This window comes from Oncorhynchus kisutch, linkage group LG27 (assembly GCF_002021735.2).
Source record: "Oncorhynchus kisutch isolate 150728-3 linkage group LG27, Okis_V2, whole genome shotgun sequence".
NCBI lineage: Eukaryota > Metazoa > Chordata > Actinopteri > Salmoniformes > Salmonidae > Oncorhynchus > Oncorhynchus kisutch.
This window is the reverse complement of record NC_034200.2, coordinates 25,345,903-25,356,256: the sequence shown is the minus strand read 5'-3', so window position 1 is coordinate 25,356,256 and position 10,354 is coordinate 25,345,903. Positions and strand designations below refer to the sequence as shown.

The following is a 10,354-nucleotide window of genomic DNA, read 5'->3' as shown; positions in this document are numbered from 1 at the left end:
GGGTTCATTACCCAATTTGTGTTTTCAACACCCCCTTTGGACAAACCCCATGAGTCAAGTAGGACCACAATATTTTTCTCATATACACAAGCTATGATTTTCCTAAAATTGCAGATATATCTATTTTTTCATCACACTGGAATTAACAGGCAGCATAAGATAGTAAATTATTCACATGTATTTTTAATAAAGCACCTGTGAGACACATTTTGGTTTATACATTTAATCACTTCCCCCACTGCAGTGTACACAGTAGAAGAAACTCACATTTGTTGAGAGGACTTAACTGTTACGGTGTGTGTGCAGCTTCATCTTCTTTGTTTCTAGCTACTCCAAAGCAATACAATTGATACATTCTAGGAGTTAAGGCAATACGTTCCATTTACAGTTTACAATTCAAGTACACTTCACTTGAATGCGCTTTGAGATTATTTATCACAATTGGTAGCCACAACAATTGGAAGCTTTGACAGTGGGTGTTCATGTAAGTGACACAGAAGTCAAACTACCACTAAAATGTTTGGCTGATACCTTGTGGTGAATTGAGGTTTGTGCTACACTACGCAGCTTTCCAAAACCAGGAATGTCACTTGTGACACTCATTACCTCAATATGATGAAAGATACATGTTTGCCCATTTCTGAATTATTTTCAGATTTACTCCAGTGAAAAAGTATACAATTCTGACAGAAGCTGGATTACACTGAAAAAAGGTAAACCTCATCGATCAATGCCTTTATCTGTCATCGTTTGTTCCGGACATTCTCTTGCCAGAGAAAAATTGGTTTTGGCATGAGGTCAAATACATGTCTGTCTGCCTCTCCCTTCTTCCCCTGGCAGTTCATGTCCTTCTGTTGGCTCTTCATCAACTTCTTGGCCTTCTTCGCCATCTATACAGGAAAAAATAATTTCAGTTAACCCTTAGTAAAACACAGGTTGTGTCCCAAATGTCACTCATATCCCTATATAGAGCATTACTTTTGACCTGGGCCCATAATAGGGTGCCACTTCAGACACACACAATCATAACATCTCCTAAGACTATGTTTCTTTAAGCCAGGGGACTAACACTTTCCCAATATGCATTGTGCATATTTTTAACACAAGCCAATTCACCTGATGACAGGAAAAGATGGAGTAGCCCAGAGCTACACATTTTGAGTTATGCCAACTTTTAGAATATTGTTCTAATTCTATACATTCAGTTACATAGCATTATTTAAATATTCCCCCATGTAATTTTAGTGGGGAGCTAATATGGCTGCCATATAATGTTGTAGTGTGACGTAAATACATTATAATGCTCATTCTAGACATTCAGTTTTATCGTATGTTTTTGTACATTCCCCATGTAATCGTGATGGGGAGCAAACATGGCTGCCATATAATGTTGAAGTGTCAGGTAAATGCATCATAATACATAAACCGGATAAACTCTCTAAATAGCCATCACAAAACTTAGGATCACGAACACCAGATTGCCTCTCGTCCCCCACTCTAACAATCTGGCTGCGGGTTCGAGAGGTGGGAGCTATGGATGCCTCACGCTTGCGTTTCTTGGCAACACCAACACTCCGGGATCTACGGGCATTCACCGCATAGTGGCTCTGAATGGGCATGAGCAGAAATGTGTGAATACACTACAGCCCTCAAACTAAACTCCGGACCTCGAAGCCAGTTCCAATGCTTTTTTCATTATTCCGCTCTATTCGGGCACTTATTTAGACCGCTGCACTACAGCATAACAGCTGTAGCATGTGAAAATATATTGTCTTTTACATACACAGGGAAAAAATGAAAACAAACTTACATCATCTTTGCCAGTCATGTCCAGACCAAGGTCTCCCATTTCCTTCTCCAGAGTTTCTTTCAACCTGTAAAGGTATAATACTTTTTTTTTAAAGACAGGATACAAAACAAGATTAACTGTAAAAGTTATATTCATATAAACAAGATCTCCATCCACATCACCTTCTTGACAGTTCTGGGTAGTCTGGGGCAATGCACATCCTTGTCTTTGGAGCACACAATCTTTAGCTTCCTCTTCTCTCTGATCTGTTTGGCCAGCTGGCGGATCTCCTGCATCTCCTCATCCTCACCAGTCTTGTACTCCCCTGCCTTCTCCTTCAGCTCCTCCTCCTTCTCCAGATCCTCCAGTATGGGCATGAGATAGATGTTCAGGGAGGTGGCAGCCATAGAATTTGAATGAATAGACCAGGCATCCCCATTAAAGTTAATGATTCCATGGAATCGCAAAAACAAGATCAATTCACGCCCCACTCACCTTCATGATTTTAGGGTGGATATAATCTGAAAAGTTGTGACCCTCCCATATTTCGGGAATCACATCATATTTATTCTTTATACATCTTTATTCATCAGACAATGATGAATGTCAATGTCCAAATACATACTCTGTAGGTCCAGGATATAATCATCTCCATCTCCCTCTCCTGTAAATCAATGATGGAAAATTAATTAATTAAATAATACCTTATTAAGACAGCTAGATCTTGACAATGAACATTTATTACAACATAACCCACTTGAGTGAGCGGATTACATCCAAGGCTTTTTCAACATAATCCTTCTATAAGTGTTAATAATATATGGACATACTGTTTTGCGTTTGGGTGCATCCACCTCCACTGTTTTCCTGCCAATCCTAGTTCCCTCTGAAATGAATGGTGGTCTCACCTAGTCTAATGAGCATACTTAAAAGGACATGCCCAATTTCCCCTGTTCACATTCAAATTTATATACCATAAAAATAAATAAAAATAGTACAACATTAGTAAAATCATCCATACATGTTTAACTTTGGTGTGGAAAGACATGCACCTCTACAGAAAGTATAGTATTTTGCCTACCTTTTCATCCCTCTTAGCAGGTACTGCTAAATGCAATCTGTTGAGAACATCATGCACCTTCTTGCCCTTCATTTTGCCATGGACACGATCGGACAGAAGTTTGTCACAGGCCTGAAATTCAAGAAAATATTAGTACGAATTATTAAAAACAAAGTCCAGAAAGGACATATGAATGGAAAAAAATATATTCCCTCGTTATGTCGAGACGAAAACTTATTGATTTCATGATTACTACACAAAAGTTGTTTTGTCGCGATCACAAGATAAACTCTAAATAGGAGTGGACGTATTGATTTACAACAGAACGGCTGAGGTGGCACAGCCCAGAGGATTAACGCATACGGTTTTATTGATTGCTACACCAGTGCATTGCAATCAACACAGTCACAGAGCTCCTTGATGAAGTGGTTATCGTGTATCTGAACAAATTAATGGGTGATTTGTGGTACTTTTGATTGTGATCTCTGTAGTGATTTGTTCTGTAGTGATGAGATAAATAAGCTGATGGACTTTTAAAAAATGTCTTATTCATATAATAGAGAAAAACACAAAACATAACACTTGTTAGAAGACTGAACTACACTGCTCACCTCTGTTTTTACAATTATCTCGCCCTATTCATTCGAATTGCTGGTTTCAACGACAGGGATGCCCTCTACAGTAAGGTCAGCAATGATTTTCTGATGGAACAAAGCAGGAAACCTTGATAAGCAAGTCCCATCTTGAAAGAGGATGACAAAGTAAACTGGGGAAAGAAATAAAGCCAAAGTAAAGAGAATATGTTACTAGTAAGCATGAACAAAACTACAAACCTGGTCTTCCTCAGTAAGGTCACATCTTCTTGACATAACACTTGTTAGCCACAATGAGCAAAGAAAAAAAAATGACAATATTTAATTTTTAAAAACCTTGCAGAGTTTGGTTTTAACATGTCTTGGCATTTTCAGAGAAATAATGTAGCACGGCGCCTTGAGACAAAGGACACAGAACATTAAGAAAGCAGTCTGTGTCACGCCCTGGCCTTAGTTATCTTTATTATTTTGGTTAGGTCATGGTGTGACATGGAGGATTTATGTGTTTTTCCTGGTCTAGGGGTTTGTATGTTTATGGGGTGTGTCCTTTCTAGGTGTTTATGTAAGTCTATGGTTGCCTAGATTGGTTCTCAATTAGAGGCAGGTGCTTATCGTTGTCTCTGATTGGGAACCATATTTAGGCAGCCATGTTCTTTGGGTATTTTGTGGGTGATTTTTTCCGTGTCTGTTTCACCGCACTGTTTCGGTTATGTCACGGTTTGTTTATTGTTTTGTAGTGTAGAAGAGTCTTGGTGGTTCCAAACTTCTTCCATTTAAGAATGATGGAGGCCACTGGGTTCTTGGGGACCTTCAATGCTGCAGAAATGTTTTGGTAACCTTCCGCTGTGCCTCGACACAATCCTGTCGTCTCGGGAGCTCTACGGACAACTCCTTAACCTCATGGCTTGGTTTTTGCTCCGACATGCACTGTCAACTGTGGGAGCTTATATAGACAGCTGTGCACCTTTCCACATGTCCATTCAATTGAATTTACCACAGGCAGACTCCAATCAAGGTGTAGAAACATCAAGGATGATCAATGGGAACAGGATGCACCTGAGCATTATGGGGTATTGGGTGTAGATTGCTTAGGATATTTATTTAATCCATTTTAGATTTAGTCTAATGTAACAATGTGGACAAAGTCAATGGGTCTGAACTTTCTGACGGCACTGTGTGTAGTGCTCTAGTATTTAGCCAATAACACATCTGGTGGCAATGTGTATGGATATCAAATACACACACACACACACACACACACAAATGAATAACACACACACTGCACCAGTCAAAAGTTTGGACACATACTCATTCAAGGGTTTCTTTATTTGTACTATTTTCTACATTTTGTAGAATAATAGTGAAGACATCAAAACTTTGAAATAACACATGGAATAATGTAGTAACCAAGTGTTAAATCAAAATCCATTTGTATTTGATATTCTTCAAAGTAGCTACCCTTTGCCTTGACAGCATTGCACAGTCTTGGCATTCTCTCAACCAGCTTCACCTGGAATGCTTTTTCAACAGTCTTGAACGAGTTACCACATATGCTGAGCAGTTGTTGGCTGCTTTTCCTTCACTCTGCTTTGCTGGTGACACTGTCAGTGATTTATTTAGAATTCAAGGCACAATTAACTAGTATGGTTACCACAGCCTTCTGCAGCAAAACGCCATCTCATCTGGTTTGAGCTTAGTGGGAATATCATTTGTTTTTCAACAGGACCATGATCCAACACACCACCAGGCTGTGTAAGGGATATCTGACTAGAAGGAGAGTAATTGGAGTGCTGCATCAGATGACCTGGCCTCCACAAGCACCCGACCTCAACCCAATTGAGATTGTTTGGGATGAGTTGGACTGCAGAGTGAAGGAAAAGCAGCCAACAAGTGCTCAGCATATGGTTGAAAAAGCATTCCAGGTGAAGCTGGTTGAAAGAATGCCAAAAGTGTGCAAAGCTGTCATCAAGGCAAAGGGTGGCTACTTTGAAGAAAATCAAATATATTTTGATTTGTTTAACACTTCTTTGGTTACTAGATGTTTCCATATGTGTTATTTCATTGTTTTGATGTCTTCACTATTATTCTACAATGTAGAAAACAGTAAAAATAAAGAAAAACCCTTGAATGAGTAGGAGTCCAAACTTTTGACTGGTACTGTATGCATGCATATATGCATGTCCACACACCTCTTTCCAAATGATTCCAGCCAGATATAGCTGGCGTGAGGATCGTGTAAGTGCATCATGTTACCTGCCAACAAAGGTATTTGTAATCCATGTGGCTGACGAACAAGGACTTGGTGGTGAAGGCATAGGGCTGGACTTCAACATCAGCTCTGGTGACCTTGGAAAGACAGTTCAGCTCTGTCAACATCTTTTCTTGCACTACTACAATGTATTGTATATGTAGGGTTGCAAAGGGTCAGAAACTTTCCAGAAATGTTCCATGGGAAGTTAAGCAAAATTCCCAGAATTCACAGGCTTAAAATTAATCAAAAAGTTAGCTTATAACAGTGAAAAGAAAATTGTGGGATGATATACAAGGCAATTCTAGGTCTTGAGGCATATTTTGGTTAAACTATCCCCAATTCAATGGAATTGCAACTCTCAATGCACAGCACATTCTACCATCACCTGTGCAGTGCACTCTTCTATCGCATGTACAGCTGATTTTCAAGATCTTGCACACTAATGAGATGCTATTGAGCCCACACTACTACACTGTCTGAGCCAAGGACTACATGCTTTCTGGTAAGTTTTGATTACAATACTGGGTGGGGTGAATATGACCATCATGATTTTTTGTTTACTCGTATATAGTAGTCTACAGCAAAGTGTGTTTAAATCATTTCTAACTTATCAATTTCTGCTAGTTTGTTTTTTTCTACCATGTGTGTTTTAGCTTGCTTGAGCCTGCTAACTGAAGAGTGGTAATTCATCTCTCTCAATACATGTTTCATTGTAAAACATTTATCTTACAAAGGAGTTGTTTAATCTAACTACTTAACTATTTATCTGTACATGGAATTGTATTCGTTTCTTTTTTTAACAAATTTCTTTCTAATCTTTACAGGAAAATGCCACGGGCACGATCTGATGTGTGGAGACATTTCAAAGCAGTGTACATTTGCAAGTACTGTACCAAATCATATGTCAAGAATGCAACAAAGATACAGAATCATCTGGCCAAGTGCATAAAGTTCCCTCAGCGCTCACAACAAGCAACCTCTGACAAAAGTCCCTCTACTTTTATTCAGGGTGAAAATTATTAATCAGACACCTTATCGATAGCAACAGCTCTTGGTCCTCCTGGAAGCATATTTTTTTTGACTCAATGGAGGAAAGTAGTCAGAGAAATGCAGAATAATGTCTTGCTCGGGCTGTGTATGCAATGTGTATGCAACTGGTTCACCTCTGATGCTCACAGGTAATGTGCATCGGAAGAGATTTCTGAATGTTCTTCGCCCAGCATACACCCCCCCCAACCAAACCAACAGAGTTCACGTGAAGGTTAAGCAAATCATAGAGAAAGCAGACTGTGTTGCAATCATCTCTGATGGGTGGTCGAATGTTCGTGGGCAAGGAATAATTAACTACATCATCTCCACCAGTATTCTACAAGAGCACAGACAAGGGACAACAGGCACACTGATATCTACATTGCAGATGAGCTGAAGGCAGTCATCAATGACCTTAGACCACAGAAGGTATGTCCACTGGTGACAGACAATGCTGCGAACATGAAGGCTGCTTGGTCTAAAGTGGAGGAGTCCTACCCTCACATCACACCCATTGGCTGTGCTGCTCATGCATTGAATCTGCTCCTCAAGGACATCATGGCACTGAAAACAATGGATATACTCTACAAGAGAGCCAAGGAAATGGTTAGGTAAGTGAATGGTCATCAAGTTATAGCAGCAATCTACCTCACCAAGCAAAGTGAGAAGAATAAGAGCACCACATTGAAGCTGTCCAGCAACACACGTTGGGGTGGTGTTGTCATCATGTTTGACAGTCTCCTGGAGGAGAAGGAGTCTCTCCAAGAAATGGCCATATCAGTCTGCTAATATGGACAGCCCCATCAAGAGGATCCTTCTGGATGATGTATTTTGGGAGAGTGGTAAGCAGCCTGAAACCTAAAGCAGTAGCCATTGTACGCTATTGAGTGAGACAATGCCATCCTGTATGATGTTCAGACTCTGCTTGCAGATGTAAGAGAAGAAATCAGTAGTGCCCTGCCCACTTCACTGTTGCTCCAAGCAGAGGAAACTGCAGTTCTGAAATACATCAAAAAAATGTGAAGACTTCTGCCTGATGCCCATATATGCCGCAGCGTACATGTTGGACCCCAAGTATGCTGGCAAGAGCATGCTGGTGCAGAGGCCTATGGTGTCATCAACAAGGTCTATGGTGTCATCACTACCGTGTCTCGCCACCTTGTCCTGGACGAGGGCAAGGTTCTTGCCAGTCTGGCAAAGTACACTTCCAAGCAAGAGCTTTGGTATGGAGAGGCGATATGGCAGTCGTGGCAATATGGCAGTCGTGCCAATATATCTCATCAGCCACCTGGTGGAAGGGACTGTGGATCTGAGGCTATTTCCCTTGTTGACTCCATCCTCCAAATCCCACCAACATCAGCCGCCTCGGAGCGCAACTGGTCCTTGTTTGGGAACACACACCCACTAAAGCACGCAACAGGCTTACCAATACAAGGGTTGCAAAATTGGTGGCCAACTGGGCAAATTTGAGGCTTTTTGAGCCTGACAACGAGCTATCCTCAACAAGGTTGGAAAGTGACAGTGAAGATGAGGCCTCAGAATCTGATGTTCAAAAAGTGGACATAGAGGAGGTCCAGGGAGAAGACATGGAAACCTGAGAGAAGACAACTAAAGCTTTAGTTTCTAGACTAGATATATTGGCACCACTGCCATATTGCCACGACACGGTAGATGTATGTTGAAAACGTTTTTGGGAGATGCGATGGATCATTGGGGATCATTCAATATTCCCTTTTGTTGTTCAGTGAAATCATCCCATGTGAAGAGTCACCTCATTTAATTAAAGTTACATTTGTAACAATTTTTTTTTCTATTGGAAGGATTTAATCATTTGCAATTATGTCTACTTATGATAAGGTAAAAGGTGTTTATGTTTCTGTCTCCATATGATATGTTACAATACCATCTACAATTAAATGTTATTAATATTAATTTGCATATATTTCCATTAATTCCCACCGAAAGTTTCCATCTCTGAATATTCCCCAAAATGTGCAACCCTAATTGTATGACACATTTTTACCCATGTTCTGCAAATGTAACAAAATGTTAAAATAAACCTAAACCTATTTCCATTTAACAAGGTAAGCCATTGACAACACATTTTATAATTACAATCTGACCAAGATAAGCGTGATCCATCGTGCAGCAAAGCAGACAAGAACTTATCGCAATGCCTCTAACAATGGTTGCCCAAATTGTGCCATGAAACCATTGAACACTGTATTATAATCACACATTACACAGCAAGGTTGTACCAACCATTGAAATGACAAAGAATAACAGCAATAGGCATGTGTACCTTGTTGATTAAACTAGACCTGCCCACATTGGGATATCCACAAAGCAGTAGAGTCCGAGTATTGGGATCAATCGTTTGTAAACAGGAAAGATGCTGGTGCACTAGTAAAACAACCATTAAATGTAAACAAGACATCAACAATGACAACCGGAGCCAAATGTCTGAAATATCTTCTAGTACAGGGTTCCCTAATGTCGGTCCTGGGGACCCCAAGGGGTCACATTTTGGGTTTTGCCCTACCACTACAGAACTGATTCAAATAATCAACTAATCACCAAGCCTTCATCATTTGATTCTGCTGTGTAGTTGGGCAAAAGCCAAAATGGGGTCCCTGGGACTGAGTTTGGGAAACACTGTTCTAGTATATGCAAACCAGAGACATTTTCAGACATGCATGACAAGCCTTTCATCAAACAAAGGAAATAACTGCAAGATTACCTTGTTCCAGGTATTCCAAGCTTTGCTTCTGTCGCTTCATGATGGTGCACATTCGACCCAGAGAAGCACGCTTCAGTTGTTTACAGCGGTACAGGGAAATCCCATACTTCAGTCAAACATAGTCTTTGGAAACACTGCAGGGAGAACACGAGTGAGAACACCAAGTTGAACAGTGTACATTATCAGTGGAAGCAAATAAATAGTGGAAGAAGTCAGCTTCTTACTTGTCAATTAAATTCTTTGCGATGTTGATCTGTCCCAAAACCAGTTTGTAATGGTTTTTGTCATACAAGACATTCATCAAATCAGCATAGAACAGATGAGTCATAGTGGGCAGAACAAGCAAGTAGGCGTGCAGAGCCAAGCACGAGCTAGCGAGATCCTATTGGCCCATTCCAGCAAATATCTGCATATTTCTGTTAGGGAACGCCTACTCTGTGAAATGCGCTTGTGCAGTAACTCAATTCGACTTTGCGGTTCTTCTGATCAACGCGATTTTTAAAACTTTGGCAAATGCTAAAGTCGACAAAACCTAGTCCACTCTGTTCATAACACATTCTAGTGTTGGGAACAGAAAACTGTATTGAGATCAAATGTTTCATTGATGAGAAAATGTGCATAAATCTAGGTCAAAATCCACCTCGTTCCATCTTCTCCCACTGCCCGCCAGTGGGCTTGGAAACGCTTCATATTTATTCATCCAGTGAAATCACTGGACACTTTAATAAATGGATCACTAGTCACTTTAAACAATGACACTTTAATAATGTTTACATACCGTACATTACTCATATCACATGTACATACTGTATTTTATACCATCTACTGCACCTTGCCTATGCTGCTCGGCCATCGCTCATCCATATACTTATATGTACATATTCTCATTCAC

At 40.2% G+C, this 10,354-nt stretch overlaps 1 protein-coding gene across 12 annotated transcripts; it reads right to left on the bottom strand.

Annotated features, from left to right (window-relative positions):
- Window positions 1-207: 207 nt before the first annotated feature.
- LOC109871516 (nucleolar GTP-binding protein 1-like) lies at window positions 208-10,130 on the bottom strand. Of its 12 annotated transcripts, none has more exons than XR_002252305.2 (11): window positions 9,687-9,800; window positions 9,463-9,596; window positions 5,696-5,788; window positions 3,683-3,722; window positions 3,461-3,550; window positions 2,871-2,981; window positions 2,620-2,702; window positions 2,415-2,453; window positions 1,972-2,151; window positions 1,811-1,874; window positions 208-890 (listed from the first exon to the last, which is right to left on the bottom strand). XR_002252305.2 is itself a non-coding variant. In XM_020462408.2 (9 exons), the coding sequence occupies exons 3-8, from the start codon at window positions 5,720-5,722 to the stop codon at window positions 1,812-1,814; spliced, it is 498 nt and encodes a 165-aa protein (XP_020317997.1). In that variant the 5' UTR covers window positions 5,723-5,788; window positions 9,463-9,596; window positions 9,687-9,835; the 3' UTR covers window positions 208-890; window position 1,811. The 12 variants fall into 12 exon arrangements, 2 of the variants coding, with proteins under 2 accessions (XP_020317997.1, XP_020317998.1); XR_004205868.1 differs by having other exon boundaries at window positions 2,620-2,697; XR_002252308.2 differs by having other exon boundaries at window positions 2,620-2,675.
- Window positions 10,131-10,354: the final 224 nt, after the last annotated feature.

What these genes read in the sequence shown, in the direction of transcription:
- LOC109871516 (XM_020462408.2), bottom strand. Translation starts at nt 5,722, where the DNA reads ATGGATTACAAATACCTTTGTTGGCAG. An exon ending in ACAAATACCTTTGTTGGCAG is followed by an intron (nt 2,982 to 5,695) that starts GTAACATGATGC and finishes CTTGAATTTCAG; the next exon opens with GCCTGTGACAAACTTCTGTC. An exon ending in CTGCTAAGAGGGATGAAAAG is followed by an intron (nt 2,698 to 2,870) that starts GTAGGCAAAATA and finishes TCATTAGACTAG; the next exon opens with GTGAGACCACCATTCATTTC.